Source organism: Mesoplodon densirostris, chromosome 19 (assembly GCF_025265405.1).
Source record: "Mesoplodon densirostris isolate mMesDen1 chromosome 19, mMesDen1 primary haplotype, whole genome shotgun sequence".
Lineage (NCBI taxonomy): Eukaryota > Metazoa > Chordata > Mammalia > Artiodactyla > Ziphiidae > Mesoplodon > Mesoplodon densirostris.
This window is the reverse complement of record NC_082679.1, coordinates 4,913,171-4,940,846: the sequence shown is the minus strand read 5'-3', so window position 1 is coordinate 4,940,846 and position 27,676 is coordinate 4,913,171. Positions and strand designations below refer to the sequence as shown.

At 42.4% G+C, this 27,676-nt stretch overlaps 2 protein-coding genes across 2 annotated transcripts in view; both read left to right on the top strand.

Annotated features, from left to right (window-relative positions):
* Positions 1-177: 177 nt before the first annotated feature.
* LOC132480855 (zinc finger protein 701-like) lies at positions 178-18,241 on the top strand. Its single transcript, XM_060085367.1, has 4 exons — positions 178-893; positions 3,114-3,185; positions 6,282-6,433; positions 18,175-18,241. Exons 1-4 carry the CDS (start codon positions 796-798, stop codon positions 18,189-18,191), a joined length of 339 nt encoding a protein of 112 aa, XP_059941350.1. The 5' UTR covers positions 178-795; the 3' UTR covers positions 18,192-18,241.
* Positions 18,242-19,448: 1,207 nt separating this feature from the next.
* The window catches only part of LOC132480694 (zinc finger protein 69-like), a gene marked incomplete at its 5' end in the record, with an annotated part of 41,392 nt that continues 33,164 nt past the window's right edge, over positions 19,449-27,676 (top strand). The window contains 2 exons of the mRNA XM_060085075.1: positions 19,449-19,500; positions 20,679-21,031. Coding sequence (XP_059941058.1) covers positions 19,449-19,500; positions 20,679-21,031 — 405 coding nt within the window. The remainder of the gene's footprint in view (positions 19,501-20,678; positions 21,032-27,676) is intronic.

Genomic DNA, 27,676 nt, shown 5'->3' with positions numbered 1-27,676 from the left:
GAATCTCCCAGGGGTTGGGTGCGAGGGCCAGACCCGGCGTCAGCAGGGCTGCACCACCAGAGACACGGCCTCCACCCGCTCCACCCGCCGGAGCGTCCGAGATGCGCCCCTCGGCGGCCCCGCCCCCTGGCCCGGTGGTGCGCATGCGCACGCGCAATTACCTAGGGACGCGGAAGCGGATCCTGCGGTCAGACTGGCGCCCTCGGGTGAGTGCGTCTCGGTTTTTTGGTTCGTAAGTGCGCTATGCGATCTCCAAACCCCGCTTCTCCATACCTGCGTTTCGAGGGTGTCCCAGCAAATTAAAACCTCTGAAGGCGGTCGTCGCTCTCGCTCTGAGTCCGCCCCTTTCGCCTGTCGCGGCGTCGCCAGAAGACTCGGTTCGGTCCTGGGAGTCTGGGTCCGGTTCCGGTTAAAATCGCTCTGACGCAGGTACCGGCCCCAACTTTTTGCCTCCGGTCCGTAGAGACACTGACCTCCTGCAGCGACGTTTTCCTACTCTGACTCCCTTTCTCAAACCTTGATGTGACTCCCGGCTCCCCTCCACCACCCCCCCGCCCGGGCCCAATGCCGTTTTGTCAAGTCCTCACTCAGGAGGTGGCTCGCCCTTGACCTCCCTCCAAGGAGAGCAGAGAGGGAATACAAAGGCAGAAGAATATGCAGTTAGTGAGGCATCAGAACGTTTGGGGAGAAAGAACGACAGAGATTGCAGCAGAGCGAGGCCTAACAGTGTGAGAGGAGGACTAGGGAGGGAGGGAAACAAAATGATGCGTGTGAACGAGAGGAGAAAACACAGAAATGGACACAAAAGGAGAGGAGAGAAACAGAAGGACCCAGGGAGACATATACAGGGAACAAAGCACGTGGTGCTGGAGAAAGGGGGAACCCAAACCCAGGTGAGTACTGAGTTGATTAAATATGGAATATTAAGTTGTGAAGTACTAAGTGGTGTCTCTAAGCTAATCTGTTTAACATTTGCTGACATGTTTAAATTATGCAGAAGAGAATGACAGTTGCAAAAGCAGGTGTTTGAAGCGTCTGCATTTTCTAATCATTGCTTCAGATGATAACTCCATTTGCAAGCCCCGTTCTTCCAGAGGGTGGAGACTTAGGTCAGTCAGTTCCAGGTCATTCTCTTCCCTTCTAAGAAATGGGAAGTATTTGTGTCACCACACAGTGCTTTTGAAAATGGTCATGATTGACAGTACCGTTGCCCTACTATGGCTCATGTCAATCTTTTTAAAATTTGATGTATCCTCACACTTGTTTTAACTTTAATCTCAGAAGTGATTGGGTATGTTTTAAATGTCCAAATTATTTTCACTCTAAATTTCATTGTTCAGATTATGAGGTTTATATGCTTTCTACTGTATCCTGCATTGGAACTATTCTTTGATGTCTGCTAAATAACTTCACTATGCATGTGATAAGGGTGTTGATTGTCTTTTAACACTCAAAACCTAGTTTAACCAGTTAGTTTAATATTCAGTAGCTTCTCCTTAAGTGATCTGCTCAATTAGTGAGCTCTGAGTTTAAGTGTCCAACTAAGTAGATTGTCCCCCAAGTCCCCTTTGTCCTTTCTGTGCAGATGTTAACTGGTGGGCTGGATTTGTAACTGAGCTGGGCTCTTGGACTCTAATCAGTAGAAATTGGTAACAGGCCAGACGAAGAATTCAGGCAAAGCTTTACTGGGACTCGTGAGCGAGAACAAGAAACAGGTGCCCTTGCTCGCCCCCTGATGGGGGGTGTGTGGTGCGAGCTGGTCCCTTAAAGGGGGTGAGGGCAGGGGCAGTTCGGTGGGTCGGGCCAGACGTGTAGCTTGGGTGGTCCGCCCACCCCCTTGGTGGTGCCGGGTGCAGGGATCATGTGCAGGACCCTGCTTTGGCTCTCAGCGCCTCAGAAGTGGCAGTTGGGTTTTGGCCTTTTTGTTTCTGATTGTTCATCAGCTGTTTGCCCAAGCTGTGCATGTATGCAGTTATTTTTAGTGCCTTATGGTTTCTTTGTATTCTGTGTTCAGGACACGTTTGTCCAGGTGCAGGCACTGTAGTCAAGGGTCCCAGGTTCCAGCCTTTTCTAGATTGATGTGAAGCTTTGTTCCCACAGAACCCACGTGTTCATGATGAAGAGATTGTCAGGGCTCATCTCCACGGGTGACCCTCTTTCTTGTTTTTCTGGAGGAATAACTATTTGTAATTTCATAGTTTTTGACTATAATGTTTTCTGGAAAAGAGGAATTAAACGTTTGAATTTGATTAAACCATGAAAGAGAAGCTTCTCTTGCTCAGGAATACGAAAGGTAATCTGGAATTAGGATATTTAAACCCTTTCTACCTAAACCTATCCAGGCTGCCACTTCTACCGAGTTCTGCTCACCTAACTCAGATTTCTTCAGGGTAACTTGGTAATATGACTCCCCCTCCGAGCCTCAGTGTACCCACCTGTGACATGGAGAAGACAGAGGAGACCAGTTTGCCCGGTTATAACTGAAATTTTAAACATGTTCTGGTCTACCAACAATTATGAAAAAACACTTAAAAAAAGAGGCAGGGGCATAGGCCCAGAGACGGAGGCATACCTTTTTCTCAGCTTGTCTGTCTCTGTATCGGGGTAAATCATAAGTTTGATTGCATCATCTCTTGGCATTAAATCTTTTATTGTTTCCCATCACCCTCAGGACAAAAATCTAAATTGTTCAGTATAGCTCCACAGGGAGATCTGGAGCTGGGGTGGCCCCTCCAGAGTTGCTCCTAATTAACAAAAGGGACAAGCTTCCATCTCATGCGTCAACCGGTCACTGGATGCTGGCTGCCTCCGGAAGAGAGCAGAAGTTGGAGGAGGCACTTCCCTTTGGATTAATGCCAAGTGGACAAAGGATGGTGCAATTGCAGTCGAGTGGGCGTTTTGGCAGCAGGGGGGCTTCCTGAAGAAGTGGGTGACAAGCTCACTAATTGGTCTTCGTGTAGGAGTTTATTGTCCCTGTATCCCTCGTGTTACAGTTGGCAGCAAAGGACTGTCTTTCCCCCACGTTAAGGTTCTCCTTTGGTGGCTTTGTGGCAGATGCCAGAAGGGGGGGTATGTTGGTTGTAAGCATTAAACAGCATATTTCGCTCCCACAGACTCATCTTACCTGAAGAATCTAACAAGAAATTCAGAGGAGGAGGAAAGAAGAAGGAATGGAGCTTTCACAGGTAAAAGTCATATTCTTTGTTGATTTGTTCTCTCCTTCCTAAAATGACACAGTTTGGGCTCATTAATCTTCTCTGTCTCTGAAATGTCCGATTTACTCACACACAGGGCCTTCCCTCCGTCTCCCCTCACCTCCCTGCAGATTCCATGTCACTGTGACCCAGTGATGGGGAACTTGGGAAGAGCCCCCTTTCAGGTGGTCATCCCGTGAAAGGTTTATACTGAGGCGTGGATTGGAGATGGGGAGTAGGCTCTGTGTTGTCAGTGAGGTAGGGCAGTGAGGACTGTTTAGTGCTCCCTTCTGGTGCCCTTTCAGCTCCATAGAAACCAGGATGAAAGAGACTACATGTGTAAGTGATGTGCTCCTGTGCACAGATACCTGAGGAGGTCTAGACTGGAAGACTGATATGGGGAAACATGCTTTGTCAGATTTTATAAGTGCCTTTGAAGTTAAGTGAATCGGTGTGTTTCTGACTCTAAAATATCAACACTTTAAAACAGAATGGGAAGTTTCGAAACAGATGTAAGGAATGGATAGGGTGTCATTTAACAATAAGGGTTCTTTAAATTATTTACAAAACATTTATCTCACACAGCCTGTAGTGTTCACGTAGGGACTCTCATGCAGCAGGTGTTTTAGATAAAAATGGTTATAATTTAGCCAAGACATAGGAGCAGCACTTTCTGTCATCAGAGAGGCTGGAGGCGAATTATAATTTTACTAATTCTTGTTCAGTGTTATTTTTTTTTTAATTTTTAAAATTTTTTTGCAGTATGCGGGCCTCTCACTGTTGTGGCCTCTCCCGTTGTGGAGCACAGGCTCCGGACGCACAGGCTCAGTGGCCATGGCTCACGGGCCCAGCCGCTTCGCGGCATGTGGGATCTTCCCGGACCAGGGCATGAACCCGTGTCCCCTGCATCGGCAGGTGGACTCTCAACCACTGCACCACCAGGGAAGCCCAGTGTTATTTTTTTTTTGTATTGAACATCTCATGTATATATTTTCATGGTTCAGCTACACACAGCGATGCAGTTTAGAGACTACGAAGTAAAATATCCCCTTCCCTGTCACATCTTACACTGTCACTTACTGTCTCCATCAGAAACCAATGTTAATCCCCACTGCAGATCTTACAAAAATGCATTTATATATGGTAATGTGATTTTAGAAAGTACTCTTTAATAAATATTTTGTTATGGTATTTTATTCTGCACATTTAAATATTTACGTACCATATATCTTAGACTTGTTTTCGTGTTAGTAAACTTAGAGTTGACTTCCTTTTTTTGTATCCTCATGGAGCATTTTCTTAATGAAGACACATTGGTCCTGTACAGTTTTTACTGTGATAAAAAAAAAAGGTCATAGTGGCTGCTTCTGAGCATGCCGACTTTACTATAGATGTCTAAGAATTTCTTCAGAATGGGAAACTTGAGCGTGATTATTGGGTTAATGATGGTGTTCATAAGGAAGCACAGATACTACAGTTACTAAACAGGATTTTAAATCAACTGTCTTAAATGTACTAAGACTTAAGGGAAACCATGGAGAACGAACTAAAGGAAAGTAGGAGAACATTGTTTCAAGAAACAGAAAACATCAATAAAGAGATAGAGTTAGAACTTCTAGAGCTGAAAAGTACCAAAACTGAAATTGAAAATTCACTAGAAGATATCAACAGCAGATTGACAATCACAATAAACAGTTAGTGAACTTGGGGCTTCCCTGGTGGCGCAGTGGTTAAGAATCCACCTGCCAGTGCAGGAGACACAGGTTCGAGCCCTGGTCTGGGAAGAGCCCACATGCCGTAGAGCAACTAAGCCCATGTGCCACAACTACTGAAGCCCGTGCGCCACAACTGCTGAAGCCCGCGGGCCTAGAGCCCGTGCTCCGCAGCAAGAGAAGCCTCCGCCATGAGAAGCCTGCACACCACAACCAAGAGTAGCCCACACTCTCCACAACTAGAGAAAGCCTGCACACAGCAACAAAGACCAAATGCAGCCTAAAATAAATAAATTAAAAAAAAAAGAACTAGTGAACTTGAACATAGGTTAATTGGAATTATCTACTGTAAACAGAAGAAAGGTGAACTCCTTTACCTCCTATACCTCAAGAACACCTGTACCTCAAGAACTGAATACAAAGAATCTAATTATAAAATAGAGGCCTTTAATAGACCTTTCTTCATAGAAGATATAGAAGTAATCAGCAAGCAAATGAAAAGATGTTCAACGAAATTAGTAAAATGCAAAATCAAAACCACCATGAGGTATCATTTTACATACAATAGGATGACTATAATAAAACAGAAAAGAACAAGTTTTGGTAAAGATGTAGAGAAGTTAGTATCCTGATACATTGCTGGTAAAATGTAGCCACTGTGGAAAACAAAACCATGTGACCTAGTGATTCCACTCCTAGATAAATACCAAAAAGAATTGAGAACACGTATTCAAATACATACTTCTACGTGAAACTTCCAGCAGCACTATTAATATTAGAGAAAAGGTGGTTATAACCCAAATGTCCATCAAGGGATAAGTGAATAACCTGTGGTTTACTCATACAGTGGAATATTACTTGGCCATGAAAAGGAATGCAGTACTGATACGTAACTGTAGCATGGCTGAGCCAAAAAAATTATTCACAGTGAAAGAAACCAGACAAAAGGTCACATTTTATACCATCCCAGTTATATGGAAATATCCCAAACAGGTACATCCATTGAGACATTGCATTACTGGTGTCCAGGGACTGAGGCAAATGGGGGAGAAAGAAGCAACTGCTTCATGGGTAAAGGATTTCCTTTGGGGATGATTGAAATATTTTTGAACAAGAAAGAGATGATGTTTGTTCAACATTATAAATGTACTAAGTGCCACTGAATGGTACTTTAAAAATGGCTAACTTTATGTTATATGCATTTCACCTTGGTTACATAAAGAGAAGCCTAACTTGCTCAAAAGTATCTTACATGGATCAGTCAGAACATTCACCCCAGACAAGTCAATCCTTACATGTGTCTGCTTCTGTAAGTTTGTGTCAAACTCAGAACTCTCTCCTTGTCCACTTGGTGAAATGTGCTTTCCTTTCATAGACTGTTTACATTAAAGGATGTGGCCATTGAATTCTCTCAGGAGGAGTGGGAATGCCTGGACCCTGCTCAGAGGGCCTTGTACAGGGACGTGATGCTGGAGGCCTGCAGGAACCTGCTCTCCCTGAGTGAGGATAACTCCTCTCTGGAAGTCGGTAACTACAGGAGCACCTAACATGCTTTTGGATATATTTCCAGAAGTGGTATCGCTGGGTGATAATAGTAGTTCTATTTTTAGTTTTTTGAGAAACCTCCCTACTGTTTTCCACAGTGGCTACACCAATTTACATTCCCACCAACATTATAGGAGGGTTCCCTTTTCTCCACATCCTCACCAACATTTGTTATTTGTGTTCTTTTTGATGATAGCCATTATGACAGATGTGAGGTGATATCTCATTGTGGTTTTGCTTTGCATTCCCCTCGTGGTTAGCCATGTTGAGCATCTTTTCATGTGCTCATCGGACATCTTCATTTCTTCTTTGGAGAAATGTCTATTCCGTTCTTATGCCCATTTTTTAATTGAGTTTTATGTTTTTCTGATGTTAAGTTTTATAAGCTGTTTATATATGTTGGATATTATCCCTTATTGGTCATATAACTTGCAAATATTTTGTCCCATTTAGTAGGTTGTCTTTTCATTTTGTTTATGGTTTCCTTTGGTATGCAAAAGCTTTTAAGTTTAATTAGGTCCCTTTGGTTATTTTTGCTTTTATTTCCATTACCTTAGGAGACAGATCCAAAAAAATATTGCTGCAATTTGTCAAAGAGTGTTCTGCCTATGTTTTCCTCTAGAATTTTTATGGTTTATCATCTTATATTTAGGTCTTTAATCCATTGTGTGTTTATGTTTGTATATGGTATTAGAGAATGTCCTAATTTATTTCTTTTACATATAGCTGTCCAGTTTGACCACCACTTAGTGGAGAGACTGTCTTTTCTCCATTGTATATTTTTCCCTCCTTTGTCATAGTTTAATTGACCATAAGTGCGTGGGTTTATTTATGGGCTCTCTATCTTGTTCCATTGATCGATGTATCTGTTTTTTTGTCAGTGCCATACTGTTTTGATGATCTTATAGTATAGTCTGAAGTCAGGGAGCGCAATTCCTCCATCTCTATCCTTTCTCAAAATTGTTTTGGCTATTTGGGGTCTTTTGTGTTTCCATAGAAATGTAAAAAATTTTTGTTCTAGTTCTGTGACAAATGCCATTTGTGTTTTGATAGGAATTGCATTGAATCTGTAGATTGTTTTTGGTAGTATGGTCATTTTAAAAATGATTCTTAATATTTATTCTTCCAACCCAAAACATGGTATATCTTTCCATATGTTTGTGTCATCTTCAGTTTCTTTCATCTGTGTCTTATGGTTTTTGGAGTGCAGGTATTTTACTTCCTTAGGTATGTTTCTTCCTAAATATTTATCTATTTATTTTTGATGTGATGGTAAATGGGATTGTTTCCTTAATTTCTTTTTCTGATACTTTGTTGTTAGTGTATAGAAATGGAACAGATTTCTGTATTATTTCTGTATCTTGCAACTTTACCAGATTCATTGATGAACTCTAGTAGTTTTCTGGTGGCATCTTTAGGATTTTCTATATGTAGTATCATGTCATCTGCAAAGCTTGAGAGTTTTACTTCTTTCTTTCCAATTTCTATTCCTTTTATTTCTTTTTCTTCTCTGATTGCTGTGGCTAGGACTTCCAAAAGTATGTTGAATAGAAGTGGAAAGAGTGGGCATCCTTGTATTGCTCCTGATCTTAGATGAAATGCTTTCAGCTTTTCACCATTAAGTATGATGCTAGTTGTGGGTTTTTTATATATGGCCTTTATTATGTTGAGGTATGTTCCCTCTGTGTCTGGTTTTTTGAGAGTTTTTATCATAAATGGATGTTGAATTTTACCAAAAGGTTTTCTAGCATCTGTTGAGTTGATCATAAGGTTTTTATTCTTCAGTTTGTTAATTTGTATATCACATTGATTGATTTGCAGATATTGAGAAATCCTTGCATCCCTGTGATAAATTTCACTTGATTGTGGTGTATAATCCTTTTAATGTATCACTGGATTCAGTTTGCTGTTATTTTGTTGAGCATTTTGGCATGTATGTTCATCAGTGATATTGGCTTGTAATTTTCTTTTTTTGTTATATCTTTTTTTTTTTTTTTTTTTCGGTACACGGGCCTCTCACTGCTGTGGCCTCTCCTGTTGCAGAGCACAGGCTCCGGACGCACAGGCTTAGCGGCCATGGTTCACGGGCCCAGCTGCTCCGTGGCATGTGGGATCTTCCCAGACTGGGGCATGAACCCGTGTCCCCTGCATCGGCAGGCGGACTCTCAACCACTACGCCACCAGGGAAGCCCCTGTGATATCTTTTTCTGGTTGGTGTGAAGGTGATGCTGGCCTCATAGAATGAGTTTGGAAGTGTTCCTTCCTCTGCAATGTTTTGGAATAGTTTCTGAAGGATAGATGTTAACTCTTCCCTACATGTTTTGTAGAATTCACCTGTGAAGCCATCTAATTCTGGACTTTTGTTCTTCGGGAGTTTTTTTTTTTTTAATAGAAGTATAGTCGATTTATGAAGTTGTTATTAGTTTCAGGTGTACAGCAGTGTGATTCAGTTATACATATATATATATATAATCTTTTTCAGATTCTTTTCTCTTATAGGTTATTATAAAATACTGAGTATAGTTCTTTTTGCTGTACAGTAGGTCCTTGTTGCTTATCTATTTTATATAGAGTAGAGTGTATATGTTAATCCCAAACTCCTAATTTATCTCTCCCTTATCCCCTTTCCCCTTTGGTAACCATAAGTTTGTTTTCTATGTCTGTAGATCTGTTTCTGTTTTGTAAATAAGTTCATTCTTAGCATTTAAAAAATTTTTAGATTCCACATATAAGCAATATCATATGATATTTATCTATGTCTTACTTCACTTAGTATGATAATTCTAAGTCCATCCATGTTGCTACAGATGGCATTATTTTGTTCCTTTTTATCGCTGAATCATGTACCATTGTATATATACACCACATTTCCTTTATACATTCATCTGGTGATGGACCTTTAGGTAGCTTCCATGTCTTGGCTATTGTATATAGTGCTGCAGTGAACACTGGGGTGCATGTATCTTTTCTATCTTTGGGAGTTTTTAAATTACTGATTCAGTTTCATTACTGGTAGCTGGACTGTTCATATTTTCTATTTCTTCCTGGTTCAGTTTTGGGAGATTTTATCTAAGAATTAGTCCATTTCTTCTAGGTTGTCCACTTCATTGGCGTATAGTTGTTTGTAGTAGTCTCTTATGATTCTTTGTATGTCTGTGATGTCATTTGTAACTTCTCCTTTTTCATTTCTGATTTTATTTATTTGTGCCCTCTCTCTTTTTTTCTTTATGAGTCCTGGTTAAAGGTTTATCAATTTTGTCTATGTTTTCAAAGAACTAGCTTTTAGTTTCATTGATCTTTTCTATTTTTTTTTTTTAGTGTCTGTTTCATCTATTTTTTCAAATACATTTTTAATCTCCTTTTCTCTTTTCCTTCTGGGATCCCTATTATGCAGATATCGGCATGCTTTATATTATCCCATAGGCCTCATATATTGCTTTCATTTTTTTTTTCATTTGTCTTTCTGCTCTGCTGGTTGGATGATTTCCATTATTCTATCATCCAGGTCACCTATTCATTCTTCTGCATTACTCATTTTGCTCTTTATTACCTTTACCTCAGCTTTCATCTTGGCAAATGAATATTCTAACTTTACTTGGTTCCTCTTTATAGTTTCTAGTTACATTTTACAGTAATCTGCATTTGTGTCGATAGCCTTTCTTAATTCCTTCCATATTTTTATCATCTTCTTTTTGAATTTGGAACCTGTTACACTGGAGAGGTTGGTTTCATTGTTTGTTCTTTCAGGGGAATTCTCTTGATCTGGAATTGGGAGTGGTTCCTCTGATTCTTCATTTTACGTATATTTCTCTCACCCTGTGATTTTAGGAGATAAGTTATCTATCAATACCATGATCTTGGAGGGCTGTTTTTCTGTGAGAGCATCCTTGTGTAGCCTGCATGAGTGTAATGTTTTTGGTGCAAAGGCTCATTTTAGTGTGGATGCCTGCCGCATCTTTCTTCAGTGTGTGCTGTTTATTACCCCCTTGATAGGTGGTGTGACTGGTGCTGTGGGGACCAGAGCCTGCACTGGATATTGAGCAGGACCTCCTCTTTGCTCTGTGTTTGTCTCAGCCCTCTTGGGGGCAGGGTGCTCTCCAGTTGTTGAAGTAGAAGCTCCCATGTCTGTCTCTGAGCTTCAGTGTGAGGCAGGCCAGACTGGAGCACTGCTGCTGGGAGAGGAGCCGCTGAGTGTTCCTCCGCCGCAGCTGCCCACTGACGAGTGTGCTCTGTGGTGCTGCCTGTCACCCGTTGTTTGGGTTCACAGAGCACACTGTTGCTGGCATTTCCCTCGGCCCCACCTCAGCCGTGTGAACGCCAGCAGTTGGCCCTGGTGACCCTCAGGCTCTGTGTTCATAAAGTCACCAGCGAAGATCTGTAAGTGCAGATCCACTAAAGTCATGTGCCAGTACCACAGTAGTTGCTCTTCTGGACCCAGTGCAGGAGGTACAGAAGTAGCCTAGGCCTCAGCGCTGCCTCTCCATGCGTGCACCCACAAAGCCCAAAGCTGCTAACACTGGACCTCTTCCAGCCACGGGAGCACCCGTAATGCTCTTGGGTGTCCCGCAGATGCTGAGTTTACAAAACTGGCAGGGCTGCAGCTGCAGAGTAAATCTGCGGATTGCATAGTTGCAGAGAGTGGGCTCAGATTTCAGTCCTGTTTCCTAAATCACGTGGCCCCTGGGGCTCGGCTCTGATTTCAGCCTTGCCTCTGCACATGGGTAACGCGCTGGTGCTTCCGTGCTCCGAGAGCTCATAGAGGTGGCGTTGCACCTGCTGTGAGCTTGCCAAGAGTTAGGCTGCTGTGGCAGCGGCCCCGCCCCGCCCCTTCACGCACCCGTTAACAGTGGCACTGCTATGGCAGGCCCGGGTTCCATCTGTATACACCCCCAGTTGCGGCACGTACCACACTCCAGTCCCTTCAGTCTGTCTCCGTGCAGCCAACCGCAGTCCACTCCCTGGGTCTGTCTTCTGAAGCTCAAGTTTCAGCACCCAGTCACCTCGTGCACCAGCAGACGTGCATCTTGGCCTGGGGAATGCAGTGAGGTGGCATGGATCGTCAGTGCTGGCTTTGTTCTGCCTGCTACAGGCTGGTTGGTGCACTCCCCTCTGAGCCTCTGAAGCTCTCTGTCTGTCCCAGCTGATATGCCGGTCAGCAGGGTTCCCAGCAGGGTGAGGGAACATTTCCTCTTTCACATCTCCCTCCCAGGGTTGCAGGTGCTGTTCCGATTCCTTCTTTTCTTTTTTTCTTTCTTTTCATCCCACCTGGTTACGTGGTGATCTTTCTTGCATTTTTTTTTTTTTTTGGCCAGCATGTGCGGCATGCGGCTTGCGGGATCTTAGTTCCCTGACCAGGGCTAGAACCCGTGCCCCCTGCAGTGGAAGCGCAGAGTCTTAACCACTGGACTGCCAGGGAAGTCCCTTTTTTGCAATTTTGGTTGTCTGAGATCTTCTGCCAGCATTCATTAGCTATTCTGTGAGACTTGTTCCACATGTAGATGTGTTTTTGATGTATTTGTGGTAGGAGGTGAGCTCCACATCCTTCTATTCCATCATCTTGGTTCCTTCTCTTTTCTCTTGTTTTTTTAGTCTCCATCTTATTTATTTCTCCCCTGATTTTTATTATTTCTTTCCTTCTACTAAGTTTTCTTTTTGTTTCTTTTTCTTTCTCTAGTTACTTTAGGTATAAGTTTAGGTTGTTTGAGATTTTTCTTCTGTCCTGAGGTAAGCTTGTATTGCTATAAACTTCCCTCTTGGAACTGCTTTTACTGTGTCCCATAGGTTTTGGATCATCGTGTTTTTGTTCTCATTTTCCTCTAGGTATTTTTTATTTCCTCTTTGATTTCTTCAGTGATCCATTGGTTGTTCAGCAGCATATTGTTTAGCCTCCATGTCTGCGTTGTTTGCAGTTTTTTTCCTTGCAGTCGATTTCTAGTCTCAGTGTTGTGGTTAGAAAAGATGCTTAATATGAAGTCAGCCTCTTTAAATTCACCAAGGCTTGTTTTTTGGACTGGCTTGTGATCTATCCGTGGGGAATGTCCCAAGCATACTTAAAAAGAGTGTCTCTTCTGCTGCTTTTGGATGGAGAGCTCTTTCTGTATCAGTTAAGTCCATTTAGTCTAATGCGTTATTTAAGGCCTGTGTTTCCTTACTGATTTTCTGTCTGCATGATCTGTCCATTGATGTAAGTGGGGTGTTGAAGTCCTCTACTGTTATCGTGTTACTGTCGATTTCTTCTTTTATGTCTGTTAATATTTGCCTTACATATTTAGGTACTCCTATGTTGGGTGCATATGTAATTGTTATATCTTCTAGGATTGATCCCTTGATTATCATCTCATGTCCTTTTTTTGTCTTTTTTAACAGTCTTTATTTTAAAGTCTATTTTGTCTGATATAAGTATTGAGATTCTGGCTTTCTTTTGATTTCCATTTGTATGGAATACATTTTTCCATCCCCTCGCTTTCAGTCTCTGAGTTTCTCTAGGTCTAAAGTGAGTCTCTTGTGGGTAGCATATATACAGGTCTTGTTTTTGTATCCATTCATGCACTTTATCTCTTTTAGTTGGAGCATTTATTCCAATTACATTTGAGGTAATTATCGATATGCATATTCTTACTGCTGTTTTATTAATTATTTTGGATTTGTCTTTGTGGGTCATTTTTTCCCTTCTTCTGTTCTGCAATTTGATGACTATCTTTAGTGTTATATTTGGATTCCTTTTACTTTTTTTTTTTTTTTTTTGCCGTACGCGGGCCTCTCACTGTTGTGGCCTCTCCGGTTGCGGAGCACAGGCTCCGGACGTGCAAGCTCAGCGGCCATGGCTCACGGGCCCAGCCGCTCCGCGGCGTGTGGGATCTTCCCGGACCGGGGCACGAACCCGTGTCTCCTGCATCGGCAGGCAGACTCTCAACCACTGCGCCACCAGGGAAGCCCCCTTTTACTTTTTTGTGTGTATTATCTATTATAGATTTTTGGTTTGCAATCACCATGGGGTTTTTGTATAGCAGTCTCCATGTACGTGATTGTTTTAAGTTGCTGATCTCTTAATTTCAAATGCATTTTAATAACCCTGCATTTATACTCCACTCCTCATGATTACTGTTTTCGATACCATGTATATATTTTTATATTTATTTATTTTTATTTATTGACTTTTGGCTGCATTGGGTCTTCGTTGCTGTGCGTGAGCTTTCTCTAGGTGCAGTGAGCGGGGGCTACTCTTCGCTGCGGTGTGCGGGCTTCTCATTGTGGTGGCTTCTCATGTTGCGGAGCACAGGCTCTAGGCACATGGGCTTCAGTACTTGTGGCATGCAGGCTCAGTAGTTGTGGCTCATGGGCTTTAGAGTGCAGGCTCAGTAGTTGTGCTGCATGGGCTTAGTTGCTCCACGGTATGTGGGATCTTCCTGGACCAGGGCTTGAACCTGTGTCCCCTGCATTGGCAGGTGGATTCTTAGCCACTGCGCCACCAGGGAAGTCCCTGATAGCATATTTTACATCTAATTGTTTTTTTGTGTATCCCTTAACTGCTTATTTTGGATATAGCTGATTTTACTACTTTTGTCTTTTTGCCTCCGTACTAGCTTTGTGTGTGGATGATTTCCTACATTTACTGTATGTTTGCCTGTACTGGTGAGCTTTTTCATTTCATAATTTTCTTGTTTCTAGTTGTGGTCGATGCTGACGTTTTAAAGCTCTATTGTTATTTGTTTTGTTCAAGCCACTGATAACTTTCATCTTGTAAATTTCATTGTTATAAATGACCTTCATTTTCTTTATTCAATCATTAGTTCCATATTTTTTATGATATTCTTTTTTAAAATAATTTATTTATTTTACGTATTTTATTTTTGTCTGTGTTGGGTCTTTGTTGCTGCATGCGGGCTTTTCTCTGGTTGCGGTGAGTGGGCACTACTCTTTGTTGCAGTGCACTACTCTTCATTGTGGTGCATGGGCTTTTCGTCGTGGTGGCTTCTCTTGTTGCGGAGCATGGGCTCTAGGTGCATGCTTTACTAGTTGGCACACAGGCTCTGTAGTTGTAGCTTACAGGCTCTAGAGTGCAGGCTCAGTAGTTGTGGCACACGGGCTTAGTTGCTCCATGGCATGTGGGATCTTCCCAGACTGGGGCTCGAACTCGTGTCCCCTGCATTGGCAGGTAGATTCTTAATCACTGTGCCATCAGGGAAGCTCTATGGTATCTTAGTGTTGTTTGTTTTATACCTAATACCTAATTTGAGGCTGTGGATTCATGAATAAATATCTTTTTATATTTTATAGGATTTCTTTCTTGAGTGTTTATGACTTAACATTTCTTTCCCCAAAAGCTGTATAACCTCTAGAAAATTTTGAAAAACTAGTCTGAGTTATTCCTTTTACTCTGTTTCATATTAGTACCTGCTATGAACACATACACCTTTTTTTTTTTTTTTTTCCGGTATGCGGGCCTCTCACTGTTGTGGCCTCTCCCGTTGCGCAACACAGGCTCCGGACGTGCAGGCTCAGCGGCCATGGCTCATGGGCCTAGCTCCTCTGAGGCATGTGGGATCTTCCCGGACCGGGATACGAACCTGTGTCCCCTGCATCGGCAGGTGGACTCTCAACCACTGTGCCACCAGGGAAGCCCCACCTTCTTTTAATAGACTATTTTTTTTAAGGAATTTTAGGTTCACGGAAAAATTGAATGGAAGTTATAGAGAGTTTCCGTGCATTTTCTACCCCAGACATGCGGGCCCTCCCCAGTGATCACCATCCCACTCGAGAGTGGTATGTTTGTTATCACTGATGAACCTGCACTGACACAAATTAACACGTCAAAGTCCATATTTATGTTAGAGTTCACTCTTGCTGTTGTATATTCTGTAGGTTTGGACACACGTCTACTGACCTGCATGTAACATAATAGCACCATAAACGGTCATTTCAGTATGTAAAAATACTCTGCCCTATCTACTCATCTCTCCCTCCCTCCCAAAGTGCAGTTGCTTGGTTATGTGGTAATTTTCTGTTTAATCTTTTGAGAAACCCCCAGACTGTTTTCCAAAACAGCTGCACCATGTGATGTTTCCACCAGGAGTGAGTGTATGAATTTTTCAGTGTCTCTACATCTTCACCAACACTTGTTATTGTCTCTTTGATTACAGCCATTTAAGGGGTATGGAGGTGTATCTCGTTCTGGTTTTGATTTGCATTTCCCTATTGAATAATTACGTTAAACATCTGTTTTTTGTGTGTTTATTGGATATTTTTCTATATTCTTTGGAGAAATATCTGCTCAGATCCTTTGCCCATTTTAAAATTGGGCTATTTGACTTTCTGTTGAGTGTAAAAAGTTCTTTGTATCTTCTAAATGTAAGTGCCTTGTCAGATATATATACATATATATATATATATATATATATATATATATATATATATGGTTGGCAAGTATTTTTTATATTCTGTGTTTCCTGTTCACTTTTAGGGGGCAGAGGTTTAAAGGGTGCAGGAGATATTATTTATTTAGATTTTTTTTTTTGTATACTAGGTTTCTGTAGTATCCACAGTTAACAGTCCCAAAATGGATTTTCATGACTGGGAGGCCTTCAGGTTAGCCATAAGAATTCCTCAGTCTTAAGTTTCTGGGAGGAAAGGTGCTTAGGCCCACTTGGGAGTGCTTTCGTTTCAACTAATATCAACCTTACCTGCAGCCTCTGAGAACTGTGTTTGCAGAAATAATCGTGTTGGTCACAACACCCATGCTGCTCTCCTTAGATCCCGCCATGGCTACTCTCTACTGGCCACACTCATCTTGGTTTTACACTTCCTGTTTACAAAAGTAATTTTCAACATATAAGACCTATTTTGACCAAGGTAAAAAGGTTTCACTCCCAGAAACCTTGGTCTAGGGGGTACAGTGTCACCCCATTCGACAGGAAAGCCACCTTACATTGACTTAATCCTTTGGGAAGATGATAGTGTCTTAGTTGATCCTTTTCCTAATATCTGTCTAATAAAGTGGAGCTAAAGTGTATTTGTTTCTTTTTTGTCCATCCTGTTTTGTTACCAGGATGCATTTAATAGGAAAATTCATGATGTGGATAATGCCAAAAAGTGAAAATTCAAAAATTAGATGTAGTTTGCTTTAAATACAGCACTGGTTATTGATATCTGTAATTAACTTTTCTGTAAAAAACAAACAAAAATGCATCATTTATTATAAATGTTTATTGAATTCCTAGGGTACAGAAAATAGAAAGCAGCACATTGACAACTTTTTAAAAACTGTTTGATCCCCTTTATCCATTTTTCCCAACCTCCCCACCCCACGCCTTAGTTAACTACAAATCTGTTCTGTGTCTTTAGGTTGTTGTTGTTTTTTTTTAAGATTACACATGTAAGAGAAATCATAACGTTTTTGTCTTTCTGCATGTCACTTCAGGTAGCATAATGCCCTTCATGTTGTCACACATGGCAAGATTTCATTCTTTTTTTTTTTTTTTTTTTTTTGCAGTACGCGGGCCTCTCACTGTTGTGGCCTCTCCCGTTGCGGAGCACAGGCTCCGGATGCGCAGGCTCAGCGGCCACGGCTCACGGGCCCAGCCGCTCTGTGGCATGTGGGATCTTCCCGGACCGGGGCACGAACCCGTGTCCCCTGCATCGGCAGGTGGACTCTCAACCACTGCGCCACCAGGGAATCCCAAGATTTCATTCTTTTTAATGGCTGAATAATATTACATTGTGTATAGATACACATCTCACAGTTTCTTTATCCATTTCTTTTTTTATGGACACTTAGGTTGTTTACTCATCTGTTGTAAATAATGCTGCAGTGGGACTTCCTGGTGGTCCAGTGGTTAAGACTCAGTGCTCCCAACGCAGGTGACCTGGGTTCAATCCCTGGTCAGGGAACTAGATCCTGCATGCTGCAACTAAAGGAGTCTGCATGCCGCAACTAAAGGAGCCCGCATGCTCACAACTAAAGATCCCGCATGCCGCAATAAAGATCCCGCGTGCTGCACCTAAGACCTGGTGCAGCCAAATAAATTTTTTTTTAAAATGCTGCAATGAACAGGGAGATGCATGTATCTTTTTAAGATAGTGTTTTCATTTTCTTCATGTAAATACCCAGAAGTGGAATTGCTGGATATTATGTTAGTTCTGTTTTATTTATTTGAGGAACATCTGTATTATTTTCCATGGTGTCTGCACCGATTTACATTCCCACTAACGGAGCACAAGGGTTCCCTTTTCTCTGCATCCTTGCCAGCACTTGTTATTTCTTTTATATATATATATATATATATATATATATATATATATATATATAAATATATATATATAATTATATATATATATATATATATATATTTAAATGTCATTCTAAGAATTGTGAGGTGATATCTCATTGTGGTTTTAATTTTCATTCCCTTGATGATGAATGAGGTTCAGCATCTTTTCATGTATCTGTTGGCCATCTGTATGATTTCTTTGGAAAAAAGTCTGTTCAGATCTTCTGCCTAATTTTTAATCAGAATTTTTGTTGTTTTTATTGTTGAGTTGTGAGTTCTTTATACATTTTAGATATTAAGTCCCTTATCAAATATATGATTTGCAGATATTTTCTCCCAGCCTTTAGGTTGCCTTTGTATTTTGTTGATAGATTCCATCGCTGTCCACAAACTTCTTAGATTGATGTAGACCTACTTGCTTATTTTTTTTTCTTTTGCTTTTACTTTTGATTTCAGATTTAAAAAATCATTGACAAGATATCAAGGAGCTTTCTTTGTTTTCTTCTAGAAGTTTTTTTTTCAGGTATTACATTCAAGTCTTTATTCTGTTTTGAGTTAATGTATGCATATGGTGTAAGATAGTGGTCCAGTTTCATTCTTTTGTATGTGCCTTTCAGTTTTCTCAATACTAATTATTGATGACACTGTCCTTTCCCTCTTGCATAGTCTTGGCTCCTTTGTTGTGAATTTATTGATTGCTTGTGCATGGGTTTATTTCTGGGCTTTCTATTCTCTTCCATTGACTTATGTGTCTGTTTTAAGGCCAATAGCATGCTGTTTTAATTACGATACTTTGTAACATCATTTGAAATCAGGGAATGTGATGCCTTCACCTTTTTTATTCTTTTTCAAGATTGCTTTGGCTATTCGGTGTCTTTTTGGTTCTATACAAATTTTAGGATTATTCGTTCCATTTCATGTACATGTTTTTGCATGTAGAGAAGTTTTTTGGCTCATTTGTGTAAATAACAAGTGGTGTGATTGCTAGATCATATTTAAGATTATGTTAGTTTTGTAAGAAACCACAAACTCTTCCAAAGTGGCTATACCATTTGGCATTTTCATCAGTAATGAATGAAAGTTTTTGCTGTTCCACATCATTTCTAATATTTGGTGTTTTCCATATTCTGGATTTTGGCCGTTGTCATAGGTGTTTAATGGTATCACATTTGTTTTAACACATATTTTCCTCAATTAAATCTATGGCTTTTTTTTTTTCTTTTTTTGCAGTACGTGGGCTTCTCACTGTTGTGGCCTCTTCCACTGCGGAGCACAGGCTCCAGACGCGCAGGCCCAGCGGCCATGGCTCATGAGCCCAGCTGCTCCGCGGCACGTGGGATCTTCCCAGACCGGGGCACGACCCCGCGTCCCCTGCATCGGCAAGCGGACTCTCAACCACTGCGCCACCAGGGAAGCCCAAGAGTATACATTTTTGAGCACAGATGGAACAACTAAAATATTCACCACTGTCAAATTTAGGTAAAGAGAGATTTTATTCCAAAGGATTATGACAGTAGAGAGAGTGCTGCAACCACAAAATCTGAAAAGTCTCAACACCAGACAGAAAAGAACTTTTCATTTATACTGAGGGCTAAAGAAGTCTAGGAAAAAAATCCCATATGCAGAATAAATGAGCAGGTGGCATGACGCACAGTTGATCAGGGAACGTTTTACCCTTAAGTCACCTACTCTTGGGAGTGGATGGTGTGGCAACAGGCTTCTTCTGAATTACAGTGCTCAAGAGTGGTCCAAAATTCAGGGGCCTTGGGAGAGGAGAAAAACGTAAGTAAATGTTGCTTAAATCATGTTTACAAGCATTGTTCCGAGTGATCAATGAGGACAAACAATTCAGTAATCGTTGACAAGGCAAAGGGTGGGATTTTGGAGGGTCTGTATCTGGATGGTTCCTAAGGAAACAAAGGGGCCAACGTAAGTCTCATTGAAACTAATGGGGAAGAGTGGTTCTTAGTAAGTAAGCTGTTAAAAGGGGAAAGGAATCCTTTTACCTTTGCTGTTTTCCAGAGTTACAGAAATAGACTGAAGTCCAACGTTGTCACTATATAATGACACCAAGGAAAATTCAAAAGATAATGTATGTTAATTTTGAAAATTTGAACAATAGACACTCAGTTTCTGAAGCTAGTGATGTTATCGGAAAATCTTATGGAATAAAGAACAAGTAAGAATAGCCACAAAAGAGAAGCCAAAAGAAAGTGGATGTCCATAGGAGACATGTTTATTCATGACTGGTAGACCAATGAAGTTAAAAATTCAGAAATATGCCAAAGTGCACATGAAAAGTTAATAAGTAGCAAAACCTACAGTGGAGACATTAATATTCGGGAAATGGAAATTCCTATCACAATAAGAAAGGGTCTTATTCATCACATCCTATAGCAAGATAAAGGTCAAAGGGTAAAAAATAAAATATGGTTGAAACACACCATTATAAAACAATTATACTCCAATAAAGATGTTAAAAAAAAAGACAACATGAAGGAGGAAAAAAAATACGGTTGAATTATTCAATAAGGCTTGATGCTCAAGCACCTGACTGTGTAGCCAGTTACTTGCTCACAGCCTCCAACAGAGCCCCTCAGACAATGACAGGTTTGGGGTTGAAAATTTTCCTCAGTGATTTTTGATGCCTCCAAGTGAATGGGGAACAGAAGTGAAAATTATGCTCTGCAGGGAAGTGAGTGCAAAAATGGCACATTCCGCAAGGCACAATTTTGCCTTTCCTGTCACAGTCCAGTTTCCATCACCTACTCTAAAACTCAGGCTTTCGCTTAATAAGAACGTGTTAACTGCCTGGGGTCTCAGAAGTTCCCGGATCAGACCACGCCCACAACCTCGAGCCCCGCCCCCTCCCCCCGTCCCAGAGCTCTCAGCGCCTCGCTGCTCAGAGGATCCTCGTCTTTGCTCGCCGACGGTTCTCAACTCTCTGCTTCTGCACCTAGCCTGGCTCCAAAGGACACCAGACCACTTCAAAGGATCCGAAGTAGAGAAGCAGAGCCTCTCCGGAGGGAAGAGGAACAGACCAGAATCTCCCAAGGGCGGGTTCGAAGGCTACACCCGGCGTCCACAGGCTGCGCCCAGCCATCAGCCACCACTTCCACCCACCGGAACGTCCTTGGACGCGCCCGTTAGTGGCCCCGCCCTTGACCCGCCTCCTTGCGCACGCGCATTTGAGGTGCAGACCCGGAACGAGGGGTGCGCTCTCGCGAGTGAGTCTCGGTTTTTCGGTCCGAAACTAACGGCGCTATGCAATTTCAGGCCCCGCTTCTCCACACCTCGGTTTCGGGGGTCTCCGGTAAGTTAAAACCCCCTGAACGCGGTCGTCGCTCTCGCTCTGAGTCCGCCCCTTTCGCCTCTCGCGGCGTCGGCAGAAGACTCGGTTCGGTCCTGGGAGTGTGGGTCCGGTTCCGGTTTAAATCGCTCTGAGGCAGGTGCCGGCCCCAAATTTCTGCTTTCGGTCCGTAGAGACACTGACCTCGTGAAGCGACGTTTTCCTACTCTGACTCCCTTTCTCAAACCTTGGTGTGACTCCCGGCTCCCTTCCCCTCCCCTCCCCACCCCCACTCAGTACTGTTGCCATCACCCCTTCTCTCTTTTTTTTTTTTTTTTTTCCCGGTACGCGGGCCTCTCACTGTTGTGGCCTCTCCCGCTGCGGAGCACAGGCTCCAGACGCGCAGGCTCAGCGGCCATGGCTTACGGGCCCAGCGGCTCCGCGGCATGTGGGATCTTCCCGGACCGGGGCACGAACCCGTGTCCGCTGCATCGGCAGGCGGACTCTCAGCCACTGCGCCACCAGGGAAGCCCCACCCCCTTTCTTTGATGGCTCATTGAGTCGTGACAGTTGATGTATCCTCACACTTGTTTTACCTTTAATCTCAGAAGCCATTGGATATGTTTTAAATGTCCAAATTGCTTTCACTCTAAATTTCATTGTTCAGATTATGAGGTTTATATGCTTTCTGCTGTATTCTGTATTGGGACTGTTCTCTGATATGTGGTGGATAACTTCACTATGCATGTGGTAAGGATGCTGATCACCTTCTAACACTCAAAACTTAGTTTAACCAGTTAGTTTAATATTCAGTAGCTTCTTTCTTCCCTTAAGTGATCTGCTCAATTAATGAGCTCTGAGTTTAGGTGTCCAACTAAGTAGATTGTCCCCCAAGTCCCCTTTGTCCTTTCTGTGCAGATGTTAACTGATGGGCTGGATTTGTTACTGACCTGGGCTCTTGGACTCTGATCAGTAGAAATTGGTAACAGGCCAGACGAAGAATTCAGGCAAAGCTTTATTGGGACTCGTGAGCGAGAACAAGAAACAGGTGCCCTTGCTCGCCCCCTGATGGGGGGTGTGTAGTGCGAGCTGGTCCCTTAAAGGGGGTGAGGGTAGGGGCAGTTCGGTGGGTCGGGCCAGACGTGTAGCTTGGGTGGTCCGCCCACCCCCTTGGTGGTGCCGGGTGCAGGGATCATGCGCAGGACCCTGCTTTGGCTCTCAGCGCCTCAGAAGTGGCAGTTGGGTTTTGGCCTTTTTGTTTCTGATTGTTCATCAGCTGTTTGCCCAAGCTGCGCATGTATGCAGTTATTTTTAGTGCCTTATGGTTTCTTTGTACTCTGTGTTCAGGACACATTTGTCCAGGTGCAGGCACTGTAGTCAAGGGTCCCAGGTTCCAGCCTTTTCTAGATTGATGTGAAACTTTGTTCCCACAGAACCCACGTGTTCATGATGAAGAGATTGTCAGGGCTCATCTCCACGGGTGACCCTCTTTCTTGTTTTTCTGGAGGAATAACTATTTGTAATTTCATAGTTTTTGACTGTAATATCTTCTGGAAAAGAGGAGTTAAGTGCTTGAATTTGATTAAACCCATGAAAGAGAAGCTTCTCTTGCTCAGGAGTATGAAAGGTAATCTGGAATTAGGACATTTAAACCCTTTCTACCTAAACCTATCCAGGCTGCCACCTCTACCCAGTTCTGCTCACCTAACTCAGATTTCTTCAGGGTAACTTGGTAATATGACTCCCCCTCCGAGCCTCAGTGTACCCACCTGTGACATGGAGAAGACAGAGGAGACCAGTTTGCCCGATTATAACTGAAATTTTAAACATGTTCTGGTCTACCAACAATTATGAAAAAAACACTTTAAAAAAGAGGCAGGGGCATAGGCCCAGAGACGGAGGCATACCTTTTTCTCAGCTTGTCTTTCTCTGTCTCTGTATTGGGGGTAAATCATAGTTTGATTGTGTCATCTCTTGCCATTAAATCCTCTTATGGTTTCCCATCACCCTCGGGACAAATTGTTCAGTGTCGCTCCAGCAGGGAGCCCTGGAGATGGGCTGGCCCCCAGATTTGCTGCCAATTATTGCATCAGATGGTAACTCCATTCACAATCCCTGTTGATCCGGGCGGCAGAGACTTAGCTCAGTCAATTCCAGGTCCTCCTCTTAGTTTTCAAAAAATGGGGGAAGAATTTCTGTCACCACATGGTGCTTTTTAAAATGGCTATTATTAACAGTACTATTTTCCTCTCCCCCTTTCTACTGTGGCTCATGCCATCCTTTTCTAAATTTAATGTATCCTCACACTTGTTTTAACTTAATCTCACAACCCATTGGTTATATTTTTTTAAATATTTACTTATTTGGCTGCGTCTGGTCTTAGTTGCAGCACATGGGATCTTTAGTTGTGGTGTGCAAACTCTTTAGTTGCGGCATGTGGGATCTAGTTCGCTGACCAGGGATCGAACCTGGGCTCCCTGCATTGGGAGCACAGAGTGTTAGCCACTGGACTACCAGGGAAGTCCCTGGATATTTTTTAAATTTCCAGGGAAATAACTTTACAGTATTTCACTATGTGTGTGGTTAAGGCTGTTGATAATCTTTTAACATTCAAAACCTAGTTTAACTAGTTTAACATTCAGTAGCTGCTTTCTTCCCTTAAGTGATTTGCTAAATTAGTGAGCTCTGAGCTGAAGGCTCCAGCTTAGTAGATGCTCCCCTCTAATTCCCTTTGTCCTTTCTGTGCAGATGTTGAAGGATGGGCTGGATTTTTTGTTTTTAATTTTTTGGCCACACCATGTGGCGTGTGGGATCTTAGTTCCCTGACCAGGGATAGAACCCACACCCCCTGCAGTGGAAGCGTGGAGTCTTAACTACTGGACCGCCAGGGATGTCCCAGCATGGGCTGGGTTGATGGGGAATTTTGTTCCAACAGAGCCCATGTGTTCATGATGAAGAGATTGCTCAGAGCTCCTCTCCACAGGTGACTCTCTTTCATGGTCTCCTGGAGTAATAACTATTTATAATTTTGTATTTTTGATTCTGTTTTTTGGGAATAGAGGAATTAAACATTTGGGTTTGATTAAACCATGAAAGAGAAGCTTCTCTTGCTCAGGAATATGGAAGGTAATCTGGAATTAGGACAAACTCTTTGTATTTAAACTTATCCAGGCCATCACTTACACTCAGTTCTGCTCACTCAGCTCAGACTTCTCCAGGGTAACTTGGTAAAATTACTTCCCCTCTGAGTCTCATGCACCACCTATAACATGGAGAAGATACAGCAGACCAGGTTTTTAGAGTCTGAGCAAATGGGATCCCTGAAATGATTTTGAAAATTGGTCCTGTGTTTGCATTTGGCAGGTTTTTTGGATGTGTGCCCAGTTATCATTAGAATTTGAAATACGTCCTAGTCCTCCAGCAATAATGAAATCCACTAAGAAAGAGGCAGGCGCATAGGCCCAGAGAAAGAGGCGTGACTCTCAGCTTCTTTCTCTATCTATGAATCGTGGGGTAAATCTTTTTTCTTTATTTGAGACTTGTGATGGTTTCATAGTGTATGCAGATGTCAAATCACTATTTAGTATACTTGAAACTAACATGTATTGTACATCTATTATACTTCAAAAAATTAGAAAAATTAGAAAAAAAAGCTAATGTGACTTTAGAAAACATTTGATATAAATGCAACATTCGATATCAATATCATAAAAACAGATGGTTGGTTCTTCATCTCTTCAGTAGAATATTCTGTTTTGGACTTTGGGCCAAATTTTAGGAAGAACCTTTGACAATGTAAGATGCTTACATGAGAAAGCAGAACTGAGCCAGAGGACTTGTGGCAACTTTTTGGATAATTGCTTAATTACAATCTTCACGTAAACACTGGAGCACTGTAACTGAGTGCGAGAACCAATATTGGTTTATGATGTTTGTCATAAAAAAATACACAGTATGTTTTACTGAAGGCAGAGGTTATGAAGAAAAGATTAGACCACGTGGTTGTGGAAACTTGTAGTGTTGGATGTGTTGCTGTGTGTGTCCACGCTCATCAGTATCAGTGAGGGTATGAGTGGGCAGGTAATGCAGTCAAATGGAGAGCAGTTCCTACTCTGATTGAGGGGGTAAGAAGGCTACTTGTTGAAGATAGAAAATACCTCATCAAGATGGACGACCCTAGCTCCTTAGGTATTATTATATCCTCATATTTAATGACCTGGCTCCAGTCCCAGCTGGCATAAAATCCACTTTTTAAACAGTGCTCGAAGTTGCACCAGTGGATGTGTTGGGAGCCACATCCTTGTACCTTCTGGTAAACACAGATTTTAGCACTAGTAATCCAATAGGAAAGTAATAAAGTGATATTCACAATAAAATGACATTACTGTGAAAGTCATATTGCTGTAAACACAATGACGTCTACCAACTGGTGTATGCTTCCTTCTGCTTCTGCAGTTACACCTCTGCTCATTCAATGTCAACAACTTATTTCCAGTAAGACATTGAAACACAGATATTTCTTTCGTAGTAATTATGTTTTCATCGAGTGTTACATGATTAAGGGTATCGTCTCGGGACTTCCCTGGGGGTCCAGTGGCTAAGACTCCACACTGCCAATGCAAGGGGCCTGGGTTCAATCCCTGGTCAGGGAACTAGATCCCACGTGCTGCAACTAAAACTTCTGCAACTAAAAAGATCCCACATGCCACAACTAAGACCCAACGCAGCCAAATAAATAAATAAATACAATTTTTAAAAAAGGATATCGTCTTACTACTCAAACACCTTGTTTCAAATGGCCTATAAGTAGACCCCACTGAATGATGAGGAGCTGGGTAAGTCAGTTACTATAAGGTAGGCTTTCAAATTTTGTTCAGGAGAGATCTCAGGAGATGGTTGCCAGCATGTGGAACTGAGTGCAAGCTATGAGAGTGGAAAACATGTTCCCTTTTACACAGAGCTTACATTCTTTTAGGGAAAATAGATATGTGAATATTTTAAAACATACCTTGTTAAATGGAATAATAGAAGCATGCGTAAACTGCAGAGGTGAATAATTCTTTCTGGGTGGGATTAAATGGGACCATTAGGGGAAAAGAAAGAATCAGGAGAGGCAGCTCTTACAGCCATTTCATCTTAGTTTATTTTTATTATTCAAGTTGGATTTAAATAGTTTATATTAATTTAACAGCTAATAAAGGAGAAGGAGCATTCCAAAAGAAAGTAAGTGTGTTGTCGGGGTGAAGAAGAGGATATTAGCATCCTGTAATGTTGCTTGGATGCAGAGCGTGACGCAGAGTGAAAGAAATGCAGGCAAAGCAGGGGTCCTGTCACCAGGGCACTCACGACATAGTCTCTCCTAAGGAGCTTGATTTGATCCTGTTGACACGAAGAGGTCATTGAGAGGCTAAAACAAGATACTGATAGGTCAGTGTTGCATTTTAAATAGTGAACTCTCATAAGTATATGGATTATGGATTGAAGGAAGAAGAAATCACAGGCAAGGGAAACACTTCGCAAATCTTTGAAATTATCTGAGTGACACGTGAGGATGCGTGTGGGGTAGAAAGCATCATATGAAAGGAAAGGATGAATTTGAAACCTATTGAGAAGGTAGAGTCTGTGTCCTTTGATGATTTATTAGATGTAGGTAAGAGGACAGGATGGAGTAATTGAAGATGATACATTGTTCCCTGGAAGAATAGATACTGTGCCACTAATTAAGTTGAAGAAACAAGTATAATTACAGGTTTCAGGGTAAATCTTAAGTTTAATTGTGTCATCTCTTGGCATTAAACCCTCTTAGGGTTTCCCATCGCCTTTAGGTCAGAAATCTGAAGTCTTCAGTAGAGCTTCAGCAGGGAGCTCTGGAGCTGGGGGGCCCTTCAGAGTTGCTCCCACTTGTCGGATGGGACAAGCCTCCTATCCTGCACCAGCCAGTCACTGGATGCTGGCTTCCTCTGGGGGAGCCAGGGGCTGGGACGAGGCACTTGCCTCTGGCTGAGGACCAGGTGGACAAGGACGGCGCAGTTGCAGCGCAGTGGGCATTCCAGCGGCAGCAGGGAGGGCTTCCTGAAGAAGGGGGTGACAGGCTCACTGACTGGTCTCCTTATAGGAGGTTATTCTGTCTGCATCCGTCCTGTTGCTGTGGCCCTTCTCTCCCCCATATTAAGGTTCTCCCTGTGTGTATACTTGTGGCAGGGGAGGGAGGTATGTTGATTCTAAGCATTTAAGAACGTATTTTTGTCACACAGAATAATCCTACCTGAGAAAGCAGCTCAGAGGAAGAGGACAGAAAGGAGAAGGAATGGCCCTTTCCCAGGTGAAAGTCATATTCTTTGTGGACTGTTCTCTCCTTCCTAAAATGACACGTTTTGGACGCGCTGAGCTTCTTGGTCTCCGAAGTTTCCTGTCTAAAATATTTACTCACACACAGGGCCTTCCCTCCGTCTCCTCTCACCTTCCTGCAGATTCCATGTCACTGTGACCCAGTGACGGGGAACTTGGGAAGAGCCCCCTTTCAGGTGGTCATCCCGTGAAAGGTTTATACTGAGGCGTGGATTGGAGATGGGGAGTAGGCTCTGTGTTGTCAGTGAGGTAGGGCAGTGAGGACTGTTTAGTGCTCCCTTCTGGTGCCCTTTCAGCTCCATAGAAACCAGGATGAAAGAG